At 43.0% G+C, this 26,050-nt stretch overlaps 1 protein-coding gene across 2 annotated transcripts in view; it reads right to left on the bottom strand.

The window, feature by feature from the left end:
- The window catches only part of PCP4L1 (Purkinje cell protein 4 like 1), a 51,604-nt gene that overhangs the window by 5,421 nt on the left and 20,133 nt on the right, over window positions 1-26,050 (bottom strand). For both annotated transcript variants that reach the window (XM_042441057.1, XM_042441058.1), the window contains exon 2: window positions 851-905. In XM_042441057.1, the coding sequence (XP_042296991.1) occupies window positions 851-905 (55 nt within the window). The remainder of the gene's footprint in view (window positions 1-850; window positions 906-26,050) is intronic.

Below are 26,050 nucleotides of genomic sequence, written 5' to 3'. Positions count from 1 at the left end.
TTTTTTTGGAATGTGTATATTTTAAACATATTTTAAAACCATGGCTGCTTCAATCCGTGGATGAAAAAATCCACAGATAAGGAGGGCTGATTCTAGTAACAAAGGAAAGGTAGAGAATTACTTCCTTTCCTTCAGCTGAGCATCTGACATGCCCATTCTGGAGGAAGGAGCAGGCATGCCCACCAAAGAGCATCTTTTGGCAGCTGCACAATACCTTCTCCAAATCATTCTGCCAATCATGCCCTGCTCCCTCTGTCTGCTTTCTCATTACTGCACATTGCCCAAGTGGCATTGAGTGCCCCAAGTTGGACCTTGTCAACTTGTGTTTCTATCATGAATGCCATGGCAAGCTCCCCATTAAAGATGGGGTGTCAGAATCCAAGCAACTCACCCATCAGCTGGCAGGATTCAGCGAGGCACAGCCCAACATGCCACGTCTGAGAGATGGTACAAAACCATGGACATCATGTGCTGTGAAACTCACCCCACAGGTCTCTGGCAAGCAATAGGTCAGGTTGGTCCTGCAGCAGAGCTCAGAGTCCCATGCCTTGTGCGCCAAATCCTCCTCTCCAGATATATTGGGAATACAACCCAAGCTTGGCAGGTTTCCCAGAAGCCCCAGAGGGCAGTTCCATGCCCTGATTGCAACCTTCAGCCAAGATGACCAATGGGGGATGATGGCACGCATAGTCCAAATACATCTGGAGGGCAACATTTTGGCTGAAGGCTGCCATTTAAAGGCAGAAATTAATTGGCTTATATGGATATTTTGTTTTCTCTCCAGTGCCACTTGAGTTGGCAGAGAAGTTGACAGCCCCAAGAGGAAGCATGCCAGCTGTCTTGCACTCACCTTTCTCCTCTTGGCCAGAGATCTCACGGGGTGATGTTGTTTCGTTTGAACTGAGCTGCAGAGAGGAAGGTTGGAGAAGGGAAGGAGAGAAAAAAGGGACTCATTAAAAACATGCAAACTTGTTGGACTCACAATTTCATTTGACTCCAGGCTCCCGTCAGTCAGATGTTCCCGCATGCCGTGTCTGCGCATCAATGTCACACAGGGGAGAAGCTTTCAAAACAGCTGCCAGGGGAGGAAAGCATTTCTATATAGGGTGGGTGGTTCATGTACAGTGTTGGGAAAGCACCAGTCTCTTTACGTCGACTTTGATCTTTATAAAAACCAAACTTCTTTACCCCATGTAACTCTATCCATGGTGCTGCTTTCAGAAAAACAACCAAAAAGGACAACTAAAGCTCTTAAAGCTCCACCAAATGTATCTGAGGAAGTAGACTGAAGTCTACAAAAGCTCGCACTGCCAACTTCTTTCTTTCAGTGAGTCTCAAAGGTGATACAAGATCTCTCTATGTACTGATTTACAGACTAACAGGCCTATATCTTTGCATTTAAAGCTCTTAAGGTTTTGAAATAAATTCACTGTGGACCGGTACATACACCCCCGTTCAGGCTGGGCTGGTGGCTTCCGGTTTGCCTGTGAAGGGACACTGCAGTAGCCAAACTGTGTGGCCTCCCTCCATCCCAAAAAGAATCTAGAAAAACCAGGTTCTTCTTGGGATGCCGCACACACGTCACAAGTGTGCCATTGGCACACTCGTGACATAAGCGATGCGCACAAACATCTATACACTGCACATCGCCTACGTCAAGATGGCAGCCCCCATGTGGACAGGAGGCCGGCATGATGGCGGTGGCGGCATGTTCTAGGGTTCCGGAGCATGTGGTTGCTCCAGAACCCTAGAACTGGTGCAGGCACGCTGCTTCTTGCCCGTTTGTCTTGGGCCTGTGAGCACAAAAAGCAAAGTATTTATAACTTCAAGGAAAACATGAGACAGTCAGGATGATAATTGCAGAATTATTAATACAATGGATCCTCCATGTTCGCTGGGGTTAGGGGCAGAGGACCCCCCGTGAATGTGAAAAACCACAAATAAAAAAAACACAATGTTTTTAACCAGTGAGAACACCTTTTGCAAAGTCCTCCAGTGCTACTCTATGATCAACATCTGCCAGAAGTTGACCATATAATCATGCTAAAGGAGCTACAAAGGCCTAGAGAAATGTTTTCTCTGGCAATCTCTAAGTCCTCCAGAACAATTCTATGGTCAGCTTTCAGCAGAGCTGCGCTGGAGGACCTAGAGGTTCTTTAAGAGACTATATTAATCAAATCTACAAATATTCAAATCTGCAAAAGTCAAAACTGGAAATATGGAGGTCTGACAGTAGTAGGAAACATGCAACATTTTCCATGCTCTCTCAGACTCAACCTGTGCATTACATCCAGATTTACATAATAGAATCATAGCATTGGAAGGGATCCCTGGCCATTTAACCCATCCTTCTGTTGATATAAGAAATGGTTATTATGAAGCCATACAGACAGGCCAAAATAAAGCTGCTTCAGGTTACTTTGGAGGTATGCTGTTTAAATGACACAAGCATCTTAAGAGGCCAGAAGTGTGCCAAAGCCATACTCTAGTCCTTAGGACTGGAGCATGGCTTTGGGACGGCTTCTGGATTCTTAGGACGTATGCGTCATTTAAACAGCATACCTCCAAAGTGATCCGAAGCAGCTTTAGTTGCCAGTCTGTATGGGGCCTATATCATCCTTGACTGATGGGCTTTCAGGTTCTCCTTAAATTAGGCATCAAAGTGTCACAAGTCGCTCTGATGCTTTTTCTCTTCAAGAAAGTGATCTTGTCCACTGTCCTTGCATCTGTGCACAGAAACAGGCCAGATAGAATTAGGCTAGAATTAATCTCACAATTAATATATATACTATGTTTAAATATAGAAATTTTAGTCCAAAATTCACCCCAAAAGCCTGAGTTGACCTATCCACTGCTCAGGGTAAGTACTCTACTTTAACTCTTATTTAAAAGGAACCATATCCCAGTGAAAAGCATGAGTATAATCTGCCCTGGAAGCACTGACTCCCCTCTGTTCTCTCATCCATTCAGCCATTAATGTGAGCATGAACAGTTATGCCTTCTGGGATGTTGTAAATTCTTTGGCATTGTTTTCCTTTTTGCTTCATCTTTTAGATCTTTTGTTACATGCATCTATGTTTTAACCTCAACTTACTCATGGACCATATGAAAATCTAATCATTTTGGCCCCAAAACCTGTCCTCGACTTCTACGTGTGGTCAACTTATAGTCAAGTACATATGCTATATCCAATATTTTAAAAACAGACATAGCCAGAACTGCTCAAAAGGCATTTGGATGCATTGACTGGGGTCTCGGATTTGACTTCAAAACAGTCCAAAGGGCTTTATTTTGGGAGGGTTTGGGATACAACGATGATAAGTTATTATATTTCACTGATGCTTTCATTGTTAGCTGCTTCGATCTGTTAGGAGAAGCTGGGTAAAAATTAATAATAATAATAATAATAATAATAATAATAATAATAATAATATTATTTGCAAGCCAGGATATGTTTAAAATTTGTTATAACAAGCCATATCCTTGTACCGGGACTGAACAATGCTGAAGACGTGAAACCTCATTTAAGCAACGGTTTCAAGTAGATCTCAAACATTCAGTTATTTTGATTGACTTGGTATCAGTCAGAACGCATTTAAATCTGTTTCTGCAGGAATGATGGCAGAAAGAAAATTGGGGTGCAATTGGAAACCAGTGACAGGAATAGCGGGGAGTTTTGCTCCTTTTCTCTGACCTCTTTCTCTTGTTCCCCTCACCCCCAGCATCAGACGTGAATCTTAAGATCCATCAGACGTTTGCCTAAAAGTGTAATTCGGCAGCCAGTCTCTCGTTCAGGCTTTGCAACACCAACATCCATCTCATTAAAAAAAATCAGGCAATGAAGTGAACTCATGCAAAAAAAAGAGAGAAAGAGAGAGAGAGAGTATTTCTTAATGCAATGTGTAATTATGTAACATATGGAATTCACTGACAGATGCACTTATATAGCTTTTAAAAAAAGAGAGAGGCAGGTGAGCAACAGAATGTTCTGCATTCCTAGATCCTTTCCCACTCAGCCCCAGAAAAACCCATGATAGAGTTCCTTAGGATCATCATCATATCATCATCACAGGGCTGTATAAACAGCCTGTAAGGGGCAGCTCTATCCGCCCCCTCAAAGCGGCAACCGCGCTATGCTTCCACCTGGTACAAAAGGAGCTAGAAACATGGTCTCCTATCTGCACACCGCTATAGGGGTGCCATAGTGCCACAGCATGGCCTTATGATGTCCTCTGGCCTGCGCATGAACGAATGACATCATCATGGCATTCCGTCTGGTCCAGCGCAAGCCAAGATGGCACCCGGTCTGGCACAAGGACTTAGAGCATCCTTTCCACTAAGCACAGGAAGGCTGCATCCACATGCAGAAATAATTCAGTTTGACACCTACTTTAAACTGCCAGGCTCAATGCTCCACTTTGGTGCCACAACAACAACATATAATATAAAAATATAAAATAATAATAAAAGTTTATTTATCCCGCTTTCAACTTTGATCAGTGGCTTTGAACAATTACAGTCCCAGAATTCCACAGCACTGAAACCCTGGCAGTTAAAGTGGTGTCAAGCCAGATTACATCTGCAGTGCGGGAGGGCTATGAGGATGCAACTGCATTGCAGAAATAATCCAGTTTGACACCACTTTAACTGTCATAGCTCAATGCTAAGGAACCCTGGGGACTGTAGTTTGTTGTGGCCCCAGAGCTCTCTAACAGAGAAGGCTAAATGTCTCACAGAACTACAATTCCCAGGAAGCCAGAGCATTGAGCCAAGGCAGTTAAAGTGGTGTCAAACTGCTTTACTCCAGCAGTGTGGATACATCCTAAGCCTGAGGACAAGGAACTGTCAAAATTGTAAACTGCACTAAAAGACACTTTCTGTTTGAACCTTTTGCGGAATCACACAGCTGGCTAGGGACCGTTGTCCAAGAAGTAATCTTCCCAAACTATGGATTAGTCTTTCTCTCTAAATGGAACATCCATATTTAGAAACAACGCATCTCGAAACGCAGCAGATGCTGGAGATCTCTTGCCACGGCAGCCCTCTTTCCTAGAGATGTCCTCACCGCAAAGGAGGGCAAGGCACTGCAAAATGCAGGACGTGCGAGAAAAATGGAGAGTGTGACCAAATAAAAGCTAAACGCATTCGTCTAAGTACAAATGCACGCAACGCGGTCATGCTCAGAATGGAGGACATTCTGAAATTCCTCCCAGACACAGGTTTGAAATGTAGGACCTATACTGGGAAAGCAGAACAATCTGGTCACCCTGCATATTTCTTTTTGCTTGAGGCTTTATTATTATTATAATTATCAAGATTTATTTATAGACCACTGTAAAATTTGCACAGCACTTTATATAGTAGGAATCAAAACAGAATAAAAATACAGTCGCCTCTCCGTTCTTGCGGACTCGAGATCTGCGGTCTTGAATATTCACAGAGGGGCAACCTCCATTAATTTCTATGGGGTGTGCTCCGTGGGCACGTGCCCCATTCACGCCTATGGGGCTTGAATATTGACAAGTTTCTGCTTTGCTGGGGGAGGGGGTCCGGAATGGATCCCCTGAGAAAACGGAGGGTCAGCTGTAACAACGATAGAATCATAGAGTTGGAAGAGACCGCAAGGGCCATTCAGTCCAACTGCCTGCCATGCAGCAACTCTCAATCTAACATCTCTGACAGATGGCCATCCAGCCTCCGTTTAAAGGCCTCCAAGGAAAGAGACCCCATCACATGCAGAGGGAGTGTGTTCCACTGTCAAACAGCCCTTACTGTCAGGAAGTTCCTCCTAATGTTGAGCTGGAATCTCTTTTCCTGTAGCTTCCATCCATTGCTCCGGGTCCCGTTCTCTGGAGCAGCAGGAAACAAGCTTGCTCCCTGCTCAATATGACATCCCTTCAAATATTTAAACAGGGCTATCATGTCACCTCTTAACCGTCTCTTCTCCAGGCTAAACATCCCCAGCTCCCATAAGGCATGGTGTCCAGACCCTTCACCATTTTGGTCTCCGTCCTTTGGACACGCTCCAGTTTGTCAACATCCTTTTCAAAGTCGGGTGTCCAGAACTGGACAGATAACGAAAAATAGATAATGAAAAACCTGCCACACAGGTTTAGCATGCATTCTAAAACATCACTGTACAAAATCAAAATCTCTCTAAAATAATACATCACAGTGATGTTTACAGTGCACACATAAGCTTTACAGATGAGGATGGCTATTGGTTTAGAAAGGGAGACAGAAAGGCCTCCATCTATCCATTATTGGAAGCAAAATGTTATGTCTGGTTATCAAGTGAAGTAATTCTCACATCGCTAGTGGTTTTTCCCCATACGTAAGTAGGACAAACCCCAGTCTACTTGACAGCATCTTGCCAAGAGCCTTATGCAATGAAAAAAATACTGAAATACAAAAGATGAAGCATGATCTCTTCTCTAGATCAGGGAAGTGGGAGTCCCTAAGGAAAATGACAATAAATCCAGGGAGCAGGAGGTTGCGTTGTAGGAGAGAAAGGAGAGGAAAGCCACTTTTGACACATATTGGCAAATAGCTTGCTTGACTGGGACAGACCATTACAAGGAGAAGGGTCATATTGATGCTATTTCTAAGAAAGTGATGCTATTTCTAATAAGCTCATCTGCAGTAACTTGATTTTTTCCTCTCTCTCAAAGGGAGGCCTCTATATTCCATCAGCAAATAAAGTGTTTAATGCCAAAACTGTGGCCCAATTATTATACGCTTCCAGTATCTAGATAGTGGGGTTTATCGCCTGAATTGGATAAACAACAAGCAAAGTTCTTGAGGACATTGTTTCAATCTCTCAATTGCGTTCCAAATTGTGCATTATTGCTCGAAATAGGGGAAAGTCCCTAATTTAGTGGAGCTTGGAGGCTTGACCTCAAGTTATGGATGAAGCTTATAGTAACTGGTGAGGGCTCAGGTCTCCTCAAACATCTGGTACAAGATATTTTTGTTAGTTGCAGATCCAAGGGCAAAGCAAAGAATGCTGCGTCTATTGGCCTCTCCTCATCTCTTCTTTCACATCTGGGCTCAGATATCGCGCCGAAGTCTGTTAAATTTAGGCTACTGGAGATAGCTTTCTGTGAACTGCGTTCGTGTTCTTATATTTCTTGTTCTTTGCAGATCTGCCATGATGTAGTTCTATGGAATATACATAGTACCTTGCCTTAGCGAAAAAATTGCAATACTAGAGAAAGGGTCACCAAATAACTGTCCATATAGAAAAGGCTATCATAATGGCTGCTACGGGGGGGGGGGGTGGGTACGATGCGCAACTTAGAGAGCCTTTTCCATATGGCCAGTTATTTGGTAAGCCTGTCTCTAGGCAAGTATTGCTGTTTTTTTGCTAAGGCAAAATGTATATAATGTATATTCCATAGAACTACTTCATGGTGGATTTGCCAATGTTCCTTACACCGAAAAAAGATGCCCATGTAATAACTTGGAAGCAGCGTCTATGCAACGTATTTTACTGCACTGTAGTCTTTACAACCAGATTCAACAAGAATCTATCCATTATTAAGTAAGATGAATGGAAGATCAGATATTTTTAATGTAAAATTCTTGCTGGAAGAGAAATGCCCAAATGTCACTCTTGTAGTTGCCAAATTTCTCTCTGAGGCAGCTAGGTCCAGACCCCACAATGTTTAAAGGGACAGTTAGTGTTAGAATTAGAGTTTGAATTTTAGGGCCAAACAGACAGGCCAAAATAAAGCTGCTTTGGGTCACTTTGGATGCCTGCTGTTTAAATGACACACACATCTGAAGAGGCCAGAAGCTGCACCAAAACTGCACTCTAGTTCTTAGGAATGGAGCATGGCTTTGGCACAGCTTCCAGACTCTTAGGATACACGCATCATTTAAACAGCATACCTCCAAAGTGACCCAAAGCAGCTTTATTTTGGCCTGTCTGCTCAGGCCCATAGTTATATTTAGCAACTTCTTTCCTCTTGTCTTATTGTGGGGAATTTTATTGTGGGGAATTTTGGGAACTTTTACATCTTGACTAAAAGCCAAATCTATGGGTCTATGGACTATAATGAAATTATGACTCACTAAGAGAGAAGGGCGCTAGAAGGTAAGAGGTATACTCTGGTGTTCTTGTGGAAAGGTGTATGAAGCAGCGTTATTATAGGAAAGGCATAAGGAATGCAATATTTATCAACATGTATCAATATTTATCCTACATATGGAATGAGAAGGTGCACATGCATTAAATTTCATGTGACAGAAAACAGTGGTCCCTCCATATTTGCTGGAGTTAGGGTGAAGAACTCATGAATGTGGAAAAACCTGCAAATAAAAAAACTTCAGCGGACCTTTGGTATACATGGGAAATTATAAAAAAGGTGCAGGGAAGCCGGTCAGCGGTTAAAGAAGCTGGTAAGCAGGCTGGACCGGGGATTTTGGGGCCAGGAAAGGCCAGTGACAGGACAGGACAGGCTGCCAGTGAAAACCAGGGCGGATTCGAATCAGATTCGAATTTGCCTGGTTCCCACTTGGGCTGAATCGATTTATTTGAAAATAAATTGATTCAGCCCAAAAAACACTGTAAAAACCCACAGGTTAAATGGGAAAAAAGGGCAGAAAGCATGCCTCCTCCTTTCTGAGTCCATTTCTAAGATTGGATTTAGTGGGAATCATGCCCCTTTAACCCGGATCCCGATACCGATTTGAACGTAGTGAGAACAAGGCCTTATCCCACGGTGTTTTCCCCCCTCCAATGCTCCCGAATAGGAGAAGGGACTGAGGACGGGGAGCAAGGAAAGAAGAGCCAGCAAACAGTACAGCTAGATAGATAGATTTCTGTGCATGGGATGTCTGTTGCAGTTGTGAGTGCGCGCTTGTGCGGAGGCGGGGAAGGGACATTGCAGCATTGCAGCATCTGTTTCTTTATTATATCCTAGCGGGTGATTAAACTCTAAAGCAGCAATTAAGCTCCTGCGATGCAAACCTCAGCAGTCCTGAGCCCAGTGGGAGGCAAGGGGAGCCTGCAGAGAGGGGAACAGTTAGCAAATGGGAGGCCAAGAACTGGCAAGAACTTGACATTTTGCAGGGCCCTGTGCAGCAACGTCGGATGCTGAGGACACCTGAAATATATCCCACTGCACAGGTGAGCCTTGCAAATAGCATTCACCCAAGTTACTCCTCTTTCCTGCTCCTCAGCACAGTCAGTCCTCCAGATCCACAGACTCTTTATCAATGGAATAAAGCTTAGAAAATATTTTAAAAAGACTGTATTTACTCATGTATGAATCTAAAAAATTAGATTAAAAAATTGACCCCCAAAAACCTGAGTCCACTTATCCATGGGTCAATGTACTGTATATACTCATGTATAAGTCTAGAAATTTGGGTTCAAAAATTGACCCAAAAAACCTGAGTCAACTTATCCATGGGGCGCCGTATCTGCCAGTCTGTAGAGCGCCACTATTCCTTCCCTTTATCTAGACACTATATTTCTATTGATGCAGCCTAGAATTGCATTGGCCATTTTAGAAGCAGCATCACAATGTTGACTCATGTTCAACTTGTGGTCTACTTGGACTCCCAGATTCCTTTCACACGGGTTTCATTAAACCCAGTGTCTCCCATCCTATTTAAAAATTTCAGTTTTTCTGCCTAAGTGCAGTACCTTACATTTCTCCTTGTTAAAATTCATTTTATTAGTTTTGGGCCAGCTTTCTACTCTGTTAAGGTTATTTTGAATTTTGATCCTCTCCTCTGGGGTATTAGCTACTTTCACTCACCAAAAAAAAGGAACAAGCCCTTTCTCTGAGCAGTGGCATCCGTAATATTGGTGTCAAGCAGTACGGGTGTCTGGCATTGCTGAGGGGGGCTGCCAGCTTCCTAAATGCCCACTCAGGGATGCCAGGGGGTAACTAGGCAAGTGAGGCACTGGGGAAGGTGGGAGAGTGCACCTGCTGTGTTGGCTCGCTCTGCCAAGAGTGCCAGAGCAGCAGGGAAGGAATGAGGGACATGCACTAGTTCCTCTTTTTCTGCCACCTTAGCTCCCTGTAGACCCACAGCAACAGAGAAATGGCACCCTCCCCACACACACAAACACACACACACAGCATGACAAGGTACCAACTGGGTGTCACCCATCCTCTGTGGTGTCACCCAGTATGGTTCATACCCCCCGCACATCCCCAATGATGCCATTGTCTCTAAGTATAATGGCAAAAGGTGACAGCTTAGTGCAGCATCTGAAATAGGCATGGATGCTCCTTTACTCTTTCTACTGCAGCACCGCTGCCAGCCTTTTTGGATGTCAGGGTGGGGAAATGGCAGCGGTGGCAGCTCTTTAGTGCTTCCCTTGAAAGGAACTCTAAGAAGGATCAGGCTTTGAAAGATCTGAATGAGACACTTGTATATGTTTGTCAGCTTTTCTGGGTTGAAATCTGGCAAAGTCAAAGGCTCTAATCACTGCTAACGTAATCACCATTTTCTTTGCTTTTCCTTTTCATCCTTTTCGACATGTGCACAACCCACTTGCACCTGGTTGTCTCCCCCGCCCTGCACACCGCACACCCACTATTTACTATTGTTCCCTCCTCTTCCATCCAGCTGTTAGGGAGAGCGCAAGCAGTTATGCCTGTGGGAATTTTGTAAGTCCTTTGGCATTATTTTCCTTTGCTTCATCCTTTACATTTGCCTAAGTTTTACCCTCGACTGATCCACGGGTTGTATCAAAATCCATAATTCTGGCCCCAAAACCTGCCCTCAATTTATACATGAGGTAATCTTATACTTGAGTACATACAGTTTACTCCCAGAGAGTCATTTTTTCTTATAGCTTGAGTCACTTGATAAACCAAACATATAGATGCTCAGTGGTGCAGAGAGCCTAGAAAAGTTTTTTTGGACTCTAATGCCCTAGAATGATCAGGCTAGCATGGTTACTATTGGGGATGTGGGCTGGTCTGAGAATTGTGGGCACAACAAAAGCAAAAAAATGCCTTAGTTCTAGCAGATACACAATTGTAGACCCCAGGCTCAAACACAGGAGAAATGTTGAACCTTTTGGTCTCTTTGGTCTTGCAGCTATTTTGGCCTACACTCCAAGAAACTTTGGGGATGGTATTCCAAAACAGCTGGAAGACCAAAGTCTTATAGGGATGGAGCATGTGCTCTCTGTCCTTCTAAATGTGCTAAGCTAGTCTTCCAGATACTGCAGAAATGGGAGCTCCTGCTAGACTTTCGTCCACAAATATCCTCCTAATGCAGGGTGACCAGATGTCCTAACTGTAAAGGAAGACAAGGCACCGTAAAATGTTGGACACTGCAAAATAAAAGCTAAAAACAGTCATATGCATATAAATGCATGCTTCTTGTACAGACAGGTCAAAATACAGCTACTTCAGGTCACTTTAGAGGTATGCTGTTGAAATAACACATTAATCTTAAGAGGCCAGAAGCTGCACCAAAGCTGCGCTCCAGTCCTTAGGACTGGAGAATGACTTTCTGGCCTCTTCGGCACATGCATCATTTAAACAGCATACAGTACTGTACTTCCAAAATGACCCGGAGCAGCTTTATTTTGGCCTGTCTGTATGGGCTCTTAGTCATGCTCGAAATGGAGGACATTTTGGAATTCATCCTGGACAGAAGGTGGAAATGTAGAGCATGTCCTGGAAAAGGAGGACACCTGGTTACCCTGCCCTAATGGCTCCTGAGAAGCAATAGTGTATCTAGACCCTTTTCCATAGTGGCCCTGCTACCGGCGCTTCTTTTTTTAACTGGAGATATCAGGGACAGAACACAGAAGTGTTAATGGTGGGGTTGTAAAATGAAAGCAGCCCTAAGAATCCGATCTTTCTAAATAATGGGAATGGGACAGTACCCCAGAGGATGCTGGACTGTAACGTCTCATATTTCTAGCCATTAGCTATAGTGGCAACATTTGGAAGGCAGCACTGTTCTCACTCTTGGTCTACTTAGTTCAGCATCATATGTCACTGTCTTGCTCCTGGTGCGTGCAAATCTGATCAAGATGGCTTTAAACTAAATCCTTGGAGGGGAGGATTGGAGATGATAGCTCAGATCTCAGTCCAAAGGCAAGCTCTAAACAAAATGATATGAATTCTAGAGGAGAACCTGTGGAAAAAGTGGTATCCACAGTAAAAATGCTCAATAAATTAATCAGAACATGCAAGGTTTTGGGTTTATATACAGCAGTGCATAGAGTTTGGGAAGCAAGGGACTTCAATTATCTTAATATCTTCTGGGGGAGTAACTGTGATAAGTGCATCCATGATACGCCTTGCAGATAATTTCCTATTTCAAAAGGTAGAGGAAAGCTGAAGGGAATCGGCAATCCTGGACTTGATCTTTTTTTAAAAATAATAAACTTTTATTGGTAATTTATTGTTATAGAAACATAAGAAGCTTTTTTTTTTGTATATCAAAGGTGAAATTAGGAGATATAAATTATGAAGTGATGCATTATATGCTAATAGCTGCAGGACTGTTGTGTCCTCAGAGCTGGAAAGCCAACCGCACTCCTACAGAAGACGACTGGACTGCTAAAGTTTATCATTTGGCTGAGATGGGTATTGATGTTTATCAAAGAATATTGAAAAAATATTAATATTAAATTAATTAAAATAGTAATATTAAAAAAGGTATTGATGTTGATCAAAGTGATGTTGATCCAAGAATAAGAATTATTTTTATATCATCGAGAAGGAACAATCCCTTATTTCACCTTGATCTGGGAAAAGCCCCTTTAGCTAAGATTTTGGTCTTAATTTCCAAACAAGAAAAAATTGTTTTATGTGTAGGTGTGTTTGAATGCTAAGCTGTGAGCAAGCGTGGTTAATGCACAACACATAATGCACAACACTTGATGATAGCACTGGGGTTGTCCCCAGATCTCATTTTGTGGCCTGGAAACCTCATGGCCTGGGATGATCCTGAGCTAGCAACCCTGAGATGGGCAGCTGCTGGGGGTTACAGGATTGCATTGGTTCCCCACGAAAGTGGTCTCCCGTGAAAAATCCTATCCCTTTGGAAATGCCCTCTAGAAAGCATGAAATAATTTATTACAACAGTACATTACACTTTGGGTGGCTTCCTGTGTTTTGTTTTGAAGTCCTCCCTGGGCCTAAAATAGCCCAGAAAATAATAGGAAAAAATGTGGGGGGGGAGATTAATTTTTTTTTAACAAGATGGACTGTCAGGACACAAAAGTGGCCTCAGAAGCTGCACATGGCCCACAGGCTGCACTTTGCCTGGGTTTATATCCAGCAGCCGTCTCCAACATGGAGCCCTCCAGATGTTTTGGGTGTATAGCTCACTTCAGCTACCAGCAAGGCATCCCTGCAATAAATGCATAGTGTAGGAGTGGGCAACTTTGGACCCTCCAGCTTTTGGACTGCAACTTCCATGATCTCTCACTGTGGCTATGCTTTGTTGTGGTTAACCACCCTCAAATCGATCTCAACCCATGGCACCACATCTCCAATGAATTGATTTTATTCCTATCTGTTTTCTTAACTGTCCAGATCTCACATCCATAATAGAGAATGGCTATGCTGGCTGTGATTAAGCACAGAGAGGACTACAAATGGCTCAAACTTGCTTATTACTAAGCCATTCCATGGAGCGATGTCATGGAGTGACATGGTGCCTTGTCAAAGAAGTTTCCTCAATCCAAATGTTCAACAGGGCTGGACTTTTACATGCCTTCAAACTGCTAACTTGGCAGAAGCTGGGACTAGTGATGGGAGTTCACTCCGTCACGCGGCGTTGGGTCTCAAACTGCTGACCTTGCGATCATCAGAGTCAGCGTCTTAATCACTTAGCCACCATGTCCCTAACCCACCCCTATATGCGACTACGATTTAGTTCACAAACGGGTCTTCCAATCCTCCTTAGCAAAATATGTGCACATTCTGCTTTCCCGAGATACACTGACCGTGCAAGCACTCCATTACGACTAGGCAGCTCAATGGTCTCTAATCTGCTTAGAATGTCTCGCTATCCCTCAGTCAAGCCTTCCAAATCTTGTTATCTCCCCAGGATCCCATCTCTTGTTTTCCAGCTGGCACCAAAAGGATATGCCTGGTCCAGCTACCTCAAAGAACCCCATGAGCAGCACCAGGGAAGATTGATGCTTGCCGCTGTCAATGCACCAGCAGAACTGAAGAGGCCGGTCCAGAATTTTATTTTCTCCTCTTCTGGATGCCACATATGGCGAATCTAATGCCAGCCAATGAACCCAACCATCCTCACTGCAATGGACACTAATGGAAGCGGCCATGAAGCGGAGGGAGGGCTCCTCTATGAAGTGCTCCCCACTCCCACCCCTACAAGGGTGAATGCCCTCTAACATTTCACAGCTGAACAGCTATTAAATATGCAATAATGAATGTACAATGACCTATTAAAAAACTAAGCAGATCCTACTGGGGAAAAAAATAGATGTGGCAGAAAACCTGGGGATAACATAATATGTCAAAGAAAAAATGAGTTGTACAGAAAGCCATGGGAGCGACTAGTGTGCACCAGTTGAGAGCATTTGGGTAAAAATCATAGAATCACAGAATCGTAGAGTTGGAAGAGACCCCAAGGGCCATCCAAGCCAACCCCATTCTGCCATGCAGGAACTCTCCATCAAAGCATCGCTGACAGATGGCCATCCAGCCTCTGTTTAAAGATAAATTGAGAAAGAAAGAAAGAAAAGCCACATTGTGGTAGGAATTTAAGATATGCTACCAAACCAAGAAGAGGTGAAAAATGATGTTTTTTGGGAAACAAATCTCAAAGATGCAAGATCTTTTAACTATGTGTGTGCATGTGCCTTCAAGTCACAATGGTAACCCCATGAATACTCAGAAATGGTTTTTCCAGTTCCTTCCTCTGAAATATAGCTTACAGCACTTGGTATTCGTTGGCAGTCACACATCCAAGTACTAGCCAGGGCTGCTTAGCTCTCAAAGTCAGATCAATGTGTTTAGAGTAGCTATGGGAGACTTCATTTAGTCTGGTATCTGCTGGGGAATGAAGCACTCTAAGCATAGGCTCTCTAGCACATTCCTGGTATGCCTTGCAGATGTTTTGTTATTTCAAAAGGTAGAAGAAGAAAGAAGGGGGTACAGCAATTTGGGACTTTATCATAATTGGGAGGAGCTGGTCACTGGAATCAAAGTAGATGATACTTTAGGCAGAAGTGACCATCTAAATACTAGAATTCACGGTTGTGGGACAGGCCAAAGAGAGACCCATTGTAACGGGTCTGGGACAATGTTTTGCCTCGAGATCCTCTGCAGAACACACAGACTGCCGAGAAAAAGGCAGAAATGGTGGGATGCCCACTTCTGGTTTTGAAAAGCTAGTAATGTTGATGCAACTGATTGGATTCTCCTGGTGGTAATTCATAGAATTTCATAGAATCACTCAGACAATGAAAACGATCCAGGATGAATCCGGGTTGAATCTCTGTTGTTCACATGTATCCCAAATGCACCTGATTAACCCACTTAGCCCTGGATAATTGATATTGAGGTATGGATGACAGATACAACCTGTCAAGCAGTTAAGGACAGATGAAAAGCAAAAGAAGTGAAGGAAACAAGGCACAACTCTAAATTCAACTGTTCAGTGATTTTTGCGAAGAGACAGGAGAAAGTACTTAAATAATAAATGTGGGAAACTGAAGATAAAGAAAGGTAGGATTCAAAGATATAGCTGTGTCAGTCTGTAGAATTAGTACGTGGAGAGATCATGTTGCACCTTTAAGAGTCCCTGAAAGAAAGAAGTTGGCAGCATGAGCATTCGTGGATTAAAGTCTACTTCCATTTGAGGAAGTAGACTTTAGTCTATGGAGTTTATCACACTGGGGCTAATTTGGGGATTAAAGAGAGATTAAAGCACATTTAAAGCATCCCATTAATAAAGCGAAAATGGGAAGTAATTGCACGAATGATTATCACACACAACGGTGCAAATAAAGTGATATCGGAAATGCATTGTCACTGAAATCCCAAAAGTAAAAAGATGTACATCAGCGCTTCTTTATGACTACTTAAATGGCGGGTTTTGTGCGATGTTGCGTGAAATTGTTTCGGGTAATTACATAATTTCCCCGGGATATTCACGGGATAAACTCCCAATCTCCTTTGTGTGATAAACTCCTATGAAAGCTCATGCTGCCAACTTCTTTCTTTCAGTGAGTCTCAAAGGTGCTACAAGATCTCTCTTTACCCAGAAAGTTGGAACGAGAGACCTCTTTGACAAGATCCGAGAAACCAAAGGGAAATTTGACCAGCAGGGTCAGCACATGACCAAGTAGAAATAAAAAGAGAATGGAAACAATACACAGAAGAACTATATAAAAGAAATGAAACAATTTGAGGAATAACCATAGATGAAACCAGAAGGGGTTTATTGAAAAAAAATTAGCACATTAACACATCCGTTGCCAGATCTGCGCTAACCCATTGTTTCGCTTCTATACCCTTCTTCAGATTTACCAACTCTCCTTTCATATTCCATACTCATGAAAAGCCAGACACCATATAACCTTGTTTCCCATGCGGCAACCACTTGCAACTACTTGCCTACCTGCTTGATTTCAGTATAGCCCCAGAATACCTAACCTACATTTAACATGGCAAAGGGAACCCTGAAGCGTAACTCCAACTATCCCATAAGATAGCTTCCCCTCCACACACACACAAAAAGGCAAACTCTAGCAGCAACAGGGAAACAAACAGGGGGAGAAAACAGCATCAACCAAATGTTAAAATCATCTGGTTTCTCAGAATAGATCAGTCATGCTCAGGCTTCTCATAGTACATCTTATGGAAACTCTTAATCAATTAAGATCTTATGGAAGCTCTTAATTAATCTTATGGAAATGCTTAATCAGTTTAGACTCGGACATAAATATCCTCCACCGGCTCTGAATGTCCCTAGGGAAAATCTTTCCACTGCACAAAATGGTGAAGATGGCCCTTGTGCCACCAAGAGTCCAAAATTTGCTTGACTTCAAAGGCTCTATTAGACATCAGTCATCAGTGGGACTCTCTTGGTGTCACACGTTCGATGTTCAAAAAGCTAGAATGAAATACAGGTTGTACATGACAATAGAGATTATCACATGGGGTAAAGAGGGATCGTTCCCGTCCTTACCCCGACCTTATCGTGTCTGCGTTTATCCCATCCTTCTCCTGTCAATGGCACCTGTCAATTAATGGGAGTAATTGATACAAAGTGATGGGGCCATGCCACTTCAGTGACAGGAGAAGGATGGAATAAGTGCAACACCGTTTGCTAATCTTATCATGATTGCACAATAAGAACGACTGAAAGACGGGATAAGGACAGATGTCATCTGATAATCTTTGCACACTCACGCTAAAAGGATGAGGTAATGACAGGAGCATTATGTCCTTTACCTTGTGTGATAATCTCCATTGTGTTTTTTGTTGTGTGTCTTCAAGTCATTTCTGAGCTATGGAGACCCTAAGGGCATACAGTATCATGGATTTTCTTGGCAAGTTTCTTCAGAGGATTGTTGCCATTGCCTTCCTCTGAGGCTGAGAGAATGGGACCTGCCCAAGGTCACCGAGTGGGTTTCCATGGCTGAGCCAGGATTCAAACCCTGGTCTACAGAGTCCAGTGCTCAAACCACTGACTTATAATGATATAAATCCAATCTAGGCCATTGCAATTCCCGTTTTTAGTCATTGCATGTGTAGGAATTCTCTTCTGACCACACAATAGCCAAAAGCACTCTCCATGCCCAGTGACTTTTGTGACCAAACTGGGAACTGAACCCTGGTCTCTAGAGTCAACCATGCTGGCTCTGCTATGATATTGAACAAATAAAACAGGAACATGCTTATAACAATCCTACTCTCATGCCAAGTACTGCTGCTTGGTATCCTTCCCTTTTTCTCTCTTTTTGTGCACACAAACACCACAGACACATAACTGGCAGCTCTGTTCCATCTGTTGTGTGCTGTGTTCATTGAATGTTTATCTTTCTTTTCATTGTGAAGCCAAGCAGGTGCTTTGTTCCTCCAACATAAAAATGTAGTAGAACGAGGGCACATAATGGTCCTACAGTCTGTTACATACCCAAGCAACACTTGCAGGGTATATTAATGGTAAGCCATGTGCAGGGCATGGTGCCATGGTGTTTATGCACATATATGGATGCACATTATTATTATTATTATTATTCGTATTTATTTTTATTTAAAGCATCAATCTATTAGTACTCTGCCTAATGAAAGGGCTAGCTCTAGGCTTAAACTGCATTAACAAAAGCACATTGTCAGATCACAAGAGGAAACGGATTCGCTCTATTCTGCATTGGTTGGGCCACATCCAGAATATCGTGTCCATTTCTGCATGGCACACTTTAACAATGATGATGCCCATTGGCCTGTGTCTAGAGAAGGCTGACTAGGATGGCGAGGGGTCTTGAAGTTGTCATACAAGTAGAGCTGGGTATATTTACCCTGAAGAAAAGAGGATTAAAGAAAGAAACAATAGCCATTTTCAGATACTTGAAAGGTGCAATGGTAGTTTGTGCCCCCATCCTAGCTTATATGACCCCTCTTTGTCCTCCAGACAACCCTTCTTGTTCAGTCAAAACACTGGGACAAGAGGCTTGGAATATGGGAGAGCAGATTTGCAGAAACGCATCTGAGGAAGTGGACTGAAGTCTATGAAAGCTCATGCTGCCAATTTGTTTCTTTTGGTTAGTCTCAAAGGTGCTACCAGATCCCTCCACTTGCAGAAATACAATACATCTCGATGTCAAAAAAGACTAACAGGCAGAAGGATCGTTCCATAAGAGCCCACCGAGGGCTGAGGGAGCGGAAATGAAAACCAGAGTACAGTAGTGGAAAGCAGAAGCAGAATGGAATTTCACAGAGTAAGGCACGGCTGGCTTGCAGCCTAAATATACTGCAAGGTTTTGTTGCAGATCTCAATTGTTCTTGGCCAAAATCAAATCCATTTTCTAGTGGAACTGCAAATGCAGCATTAAAGGCTGTGGGCCACTTTCCCAAATGTTTGGCAGACAAGATCCAATCCCTTTTTCTCCAAGCACCTGGGTACTGGTAAGTTGCACAGAGTTTGTTTCCCTCTCCCTTGGTAGTTTACCTGTCACTGAAAACTGGGGGCATCTTCAGGAAAGGTTATTTTAAAACTGGCAGATCTCAGGCAGGCCCCTAAGACCTCTTTTCTGCATTAACTAGATGGGCAGTGCTAAATCCCTTAGTTTGTTTTCCTCCCCTACAGATCCTATCACTGGGGCCAGTCATTAATAGGACCACATAGGAATTGCAGGGATATTTTAAGGAGATGTCTGCATGCTTGAGAGCCACAAGGGCATTGCAGGAGTGTTTTCAGGAAGCACTTTTGCACTTTGATAGTGTTAGAGCAGTTGAACTCGGTAGGGAGAATAACAGAATCATAGAACAGAATCATTCCTAGAGTTGGAAGAGACCGCTAGAGCCATCCAGTCCAACTCCATTCTGCCATGCAGGAACTCTCAGTCAAAGCCTCCCCAACAGATGACTATCCAGCCTCTGTTTAAAGACCTCCAAGGAGGGAGACTCCACTGCACTCTGAGGAAGGAATGTGTTCCACTGTGAAACAGCACTTACTCTCAGGAGGGTCCTCCTAAAGTTGAGGTGGAATCTCTTTTCCTGTAGCTTGCATCCATTGCTCCTGGGTCCAATCCTCTGGAGCAGCAGAAAACAAGCTTGCTCCACCCTCAATGTGACACCCCTTCAGATACTTAAACAGGGCCACTGTATCACCTTTTAACCATCTCTTAACCAGGCTAAAGATACCCAGCTCCCATTTGCACCCATTGCTATGTGTCCTAATCTCTGGAGCATCAGAAAACAAGCTTGCCCATGTCATTTTTCCAGACTTGGGGGGGGGGGAAGTGCCTTTATCCCAGCCTCAAAGTCATCATGTAGATAGCTTTCCTATGTATCAGCTAGCATCAAGCCACAAGACCTCTCTTTCATATGCTATGCTGCAACCTTTCCTGTTATGTGTTTTGCTTTACTCTAATTGCTGGATAACATTCTTTTATTTGCTGCATTTTCAGTGAATGGTTATGCTGATTACTGAAAATTAGCTTGAATACTGTGCCATCTAATGCCTTTGTCTCTCCTTCCCTCTATCTTTCACCTCTCTGATAACCCATAACCCCCTTTGACAAATGAGTATAAATATGTGATGTTTTGTCCAGAGAGTATCATGGAAAGCACAGCTTTTTATATCTTTTCTATTTGGTTATTTTTAACTGGACATCTTTTTAAATGGATATAACCCAACAATTAATTCCTCTCGCCCGGTGTGTTTTCTGTTTACCCTGTCGTGTTTTTGGCCTTGCAACTGTATGGCAGGTATGCAATCCTGCCGAAGTTCAAAAATGAAATTATGTGATCACATGAACGTCATTTGGAGCGGAGGGATATTAAGCATGGCTGCATGCCCAGCACTGTATTTTTGGGGAGCTCATATTTTCACATTTCATATCTGGAGATATCTGGAGATATCTTTGAGATCACAGTGACGTTTCAGGAATACACCAGGTCAGGTTTCCAGGAAAAAAAGAACACTTCCCCGAAGTATGTGAACATCCAGGCAAACAAAACCATCAAATCGAAAGTGCTTCTTCGTTCCTCCAAGTAATCTGCATTTGCTCTTGAAGCCTGAGACAAAGGCTCTCTTTGCATCTAAAACTGTAAACCTATTTCTCCCTGACCACCTCTGCTGTGTCTCCAGCTAAACTTCTCTGTCCATCCATCTCAGGAATATCCTGATCCAGTCACTATTTTGGTTACAAATTAAGGCCAGAATCCTATAGCCGATTCCTGATACAAGTCCTTGTTACCTGAACAAGGCCCTATCCATAGCTGTGATGGCAGGGCTGCTCTTGGCCAAATGCTACCTACATTTGGGCATTGGGGTGGGTGGACTGGCTATTCCACCATCCCATAAATCCAAAGGATTGTTTCTGACTTTGCTTGAGGGTAGTTTTAAGGTATAAATATAGTTTCAAAACCTAACTTCAGTGCACAGAGCTGGAATATACTCCAGCTTTCCACTTTTCTCATAGGACAGGTAATTCTAACCCCACCACAACACCTAAAAACTCTGCTATCCCATTTCCATCTTTCCATTTTGGTTAGTTCTGTATGCTGTGTCTGTTTTAATTGCTATCGTTAATTGCTATTTTTCTAAATAAAACCTTCTTAATTCACCCCAAACCTGGAGTTCTCCCCAGTTAGTACTGGTATACGTTGGTGCAAATGGTCAAAATGTTACCCAAGCCTCTTGCAAAAGCTAATTTCCCCAACCTTTGAAATATTGTGGGGACTCCCAGTCCCACCAACCTGTTCTTTGGGTAAAAGGCTGGAAGAACACTTGTACAATATAGGTCTCTCTTCATCTCTTTCCCCTTGAAAATCCATTATTGTAATGATTAAATCATTTATTTAAAATGGTTAACGAACTAGGATCTCTCTCACCAACTTAAATCCCTGTTTTTAAAGCCATTTGAGCTTGGTGCTCTTTGAGCTTGGAGCACCTGGTTGATTATACACCTTACAAACACAATTAACTTTGTACAATGGGTACAGTGCATACAAAGAGCTTCAAACGATGCATTCTGGGTCCGACATTTATCGCCAATCGCACTGATCGGATAAATAGTGAATTCTGTATCTATTCTATCCCTGAATCATATCACAACAAACAAGATAAGCAACATATTGATAAGAACTTATAGAGCTATAGCTTTTCCCCTCCCAGTTCAGAGAAATGATGCTCGGAGAAGGAACTGCACCTGAGAAATGTCTACCTATCACTGCTGTTGTTCAAAGAAAAGACGACAGGCTGCTCATATTTAGGAATGAAAATGGACTAAGACAGACTGAGAAAGCCTAAAAGGCACCTTGTTGGATTACCACTCCCATTATCCCCTGTGGCCATCTGTCAGGAGTTGATTGAGAGTTCCTGCATGGCAGGGGGCTGGACTGGATGGCCCTTGGGGTCTCTTCCAACACTATGATTCTATGATAATTCACCATTCTGGATGAGGCTGCTGAGATTGTAAACCAACAGCTGAGGGACACAGCTTCTTTACTCGTCCTTCAATGCCATCTGCAAGTTTTGGAACCACAGTACAGCTACACATCCTAAAGATATTATCAAACTATTGATCCTACCCTATATGACCACAAGCTACGCTGGAAGGCATTTGAAGGGCCACAGCTTCCTCAGTCTGGCAGCGTATGTAGACCAAACTCATAGAATCATAGAATCGTAGCGTTGGAATAGACCCCAAGGGCCATCCAGTCCAACCCTATTCTGCCATGCAGGAACTCTCCATCAAAGCACCCACGACAGATAATCATCCAGCCTCTGTTTAAAGACTCAAAAGAAAGTGATTCCACCACTCTTTGAGGAAGTGTGTTCCACTGTCAAATAGTTCTTGCTGTCAGGAGGTTCCTCCTAATGTTGAGATGGAATCTCTTTTCCTGGAGCTTGCATCCATTCTGGGTCCTATTCTCTGGAGCAGCAGAAAACAAGCTTGCTGCTCCCTCCTCAATATGACATCCCTTCAGATATTTAAACAAGGCTCTTATTGTTTTGTTTTCATTTTTCTTATGCCTGAAGAAGAAAAGAGAAATGATGGAGTTTCAGAAAAAATGACTCCTCTCTTCTCTGAATGTTTCTTTGGGCTCCAGCACGCAAGCCCTTTCCATTCTGCATTCCCTGCTGCTGTCTATGTGGTGCCTCTCCGAAAGTACCGCTTGCCTGTCACGCAATGCATCATTAATTTTTTAGCAAGAAGGAACACTCCAGTTTTACACAGAGAAGATGTACAAAGATGCACTGGAACCACGGCTGGGGAGCAGGAGTCAGGACTAAGGAGTAAAGGAGTAAGAGGTTTTTACAGCAGTAGGAGTAGGAATAAGGAGTGACAAAATATATTTGCTACTCCTTATTCCTGTTATTATATTGTACATGCAATCACCCAAAAAACCATTTTATTATATTGCACTGGGGAAAGGACTGGGAGACAATAAGAGGCACTTGCACACAAACAAACACACCAGCCTTGCAAAGCAACCAGGGCTTTCCCCCAGAGTCAGGGAGTAGGAGTAAGGGGTTTTTACAAGAGTAGGAGTAACGTTAAGAAAAAAATATCTTACTCTGGAGTAGGACAAGGAGTAACCCCAAAATCACCACTATTCCCCAGCCCTGACTGGAACATTGCAATCCTCTGTTACTAGCTTGGGATTTTCAATTTCAGTCTCCTCATTTAATGAGGTGAATGGCAGCCGCCAACAAATTGATGGAAACCTTGCCTGCATCCTATCTACTTCCTTTGGAATGAATCCCACGGGACTTACTTCTAGCTGTATTCTAGGGAGTTTATTACACTGGGGCTAATTTCAGCATTAAAGAGAGATTAAAGCACATTAAAAGGATCCCGCAAATAAAGCGGAAATGGTGAGCAATTGTACAAATGATTACCACACGCAATTGTGCAAATAAAGTTACCAGCATATCGGAAATGTGTTGGCGCTGAAATCCTGAAAGTAAAAAGATGTGTGTTAATGCTTCTTTGTGACCCCTTTAATGGCGGCTTTTGTGCGACATCATGTGAAATCGTTTCACGTAATTATGTGATTTTCCCAGGATAAACTCCCAATCTCCTTTGTGTGATAAACTCCAAGGAGTTAAACCAGCCCATCTTTCCATAGGCAGTGTTTTAGCATGAAATTTTCACAGCCGCAGTTCAGGGTGAGTAACATCGGAATCCATGCCCATTTTTTCTGGTACCCAGACCTTCCTAGATCTCCTTCTGTGCACATTTTTTTCAAAACCAAATAAGAATTGTAGCACTGTGGTTTGAAATTTGCGTATGGAATTAAAGCAGGAGTAGGGAAGTTATATCCCGCTCCAGATGTTGGTTTACAATCCCAGCAACAAAAATTGTCCTTTAAAACAAGGCACAGCCACCTCTGCCTCAAACCCATCTCCAATAGGTTTTTACAAAACCAGACACAAAATCCTGTGAATAAAAAGCGGTGTGATTTTGCCACTTTATTCATGGGATAATGGCAACATTGTGTGAAAATCAGCCCATTATTGCACAATATTGATGGGCTTTAATGCTGATTTAATGATGCTTGCCTTGCTTCCCGTGTGATAAAGCCCTTAGGGAGCTGGGTATGTTTAGCCTGAAGAAGAAAAGGGTTTTAACCAAAGAAAACACCTCTCTAGGAATATCTAGGACCTGTAACACAACTTTATGGTCAATATCTACCAGAGGTTGACCATACAATCATGCCAGTGGACCCACAAAATCCCAGAGAACTTTTTTCTCTAGCAATTTCTAGATCCTCCAGCATAACTCTATGGTCAAAGTCTGGCAGAGTCCTGCTGGAGGACCTTCTAGGCTGCATCAATACAAGTATAGTCTCTAGATCAAGGGAAGTAATAGTGTCACTCTATTCTGCCTTGGCCAGGCCTCACCTAGAATACCGTGTCCAGTTTTGGGCACCACAATTTAAAAAGGATGTAGAGAAACTGGAGCATGTCCAAAGGAGAGCGACTAAAATGGTGAAGGGTCTGGAAGCCATGCCCTACGAGGAACGATGAGGGAGCTGGCGATATTTAGCCTGGAGAAGAGACAGTTAAGAGGTAAAATGATAGGCCTATTTAAGCATTTCAAAGGATGTGTTACATTGAGGATGGAGCAAGCTTGTTTTCTGCTGCTGCAAAGACTAGGACCCAGAGCAATGGATGCAAGCTACAGGAAAAGAGATTCCACCTTAACATTAGGAGGAACTCCCTGACAGTAAGAGCTGTTTGGCAGTGATATGCATTCCCTTGGAAAGTGGTGGAGTCTCCTTCTTTGGAGGTCTTTAAACAGAGACTGGATGGCCATTTTTTGGGGATGCTTTGATTGAGAGTTCCTGCATGGCAGAATGTGGTTGGATGGCAGTTGGGGTCTCTTCCAACTCTATGATTCAATGACCTAGAGATTCCTAGAGAGAACATTTTAATCAAATCAACAAACAATTGAATTTGCAAAAAGTCAAAGCCACAAATGTGGAGGGCTGACTGCCCTTGTCAATATGTGTGTGTATATCTGGGGGGATTAGAGCAAAATAACAATTGAAATCACTAACAATTCCATGATCTTCATTTGCTGCAACAAGCCTACCATCCCCAGCCAGATTGACATGGATATAACGGCCGGTATTAATGGGGTTTGCCGACCGTCGACTTAAAAACAACTGACAGGTGGAGGATCACCTGCCTGGGGAGATGTGGTTCTTCTGAAGCTTTCTCTTCTGCATTTTCCTGTTGCCAAGGCAACCCCAGGCCATCCCATAATGAACTCAAATTGCACACACACATATAGATACATACACAAGAAGAAGAAAAGAAGCAGCATATGCTCCACTAATCTCCCAAGGAAGAAACAGAGAGGGGAAGCGATTAGGAGGGATGAGAAGCTTTTCTCCATTTTTGTCCACAGGGATGAGATTTGCAGCGGCAAAATGTAATGCAGATTGAGAACCAGGCCCAAGGGTAGGGAATGAGGAGAAAAGCTGGAGCCATACATATACTGTATATATATATTATATATATATAGGGATAATGATCACCCAGGCACCCCAGTTTCTCAGCCGGATCCAGAAATTGTACAAGTTGTATTCCAAAAGAAAATCAGTAAGTGCTTTATAGACTATAGTAAAGCCTTTGACTGCATAGATCATGAAAGGCTATGGAACGCCCTTAAAGACATGGGAGTGCCAACACATCTGATAGTCCTACTGTCAGACCAGAAAACGGAGAAACTGAATGGTTCTCAACTGAGAATGGGGTCAGACAAGGCTGTATCCTTTCATCCTATCTATTCAACTTGTATGCAGAACATATTATACAAAAAGCAGGCTTGGACACAGAAGAGGGAGGAGTGAAAATAGGAGCAAGGAATATCAACCATCTAAGACAGGGG

The sequence above is a fragment of the Sceloporus undulatus genome, chromosome 9, assembly GCF_019175285.1.
Source record: "Sceloporus undulatus isolate JIND9_A2432 ecotype Alabama chromosome 9, SceUnd_v1.1, whole genome shotgun sequence".
In the NCBI taxonomy this organism is placed as follows: domain Eukaryota; kingdom Metazoa; phylum Chordata; class Lepidosauria; order Squamata; family Phrynosomatidae; genus Sceloporus; species Sceloporus undulatus.
Note: the sequence above shows the minus strand (reverse complement) of the source record. Positions and strands in the feature narration are given on the sequence as shown.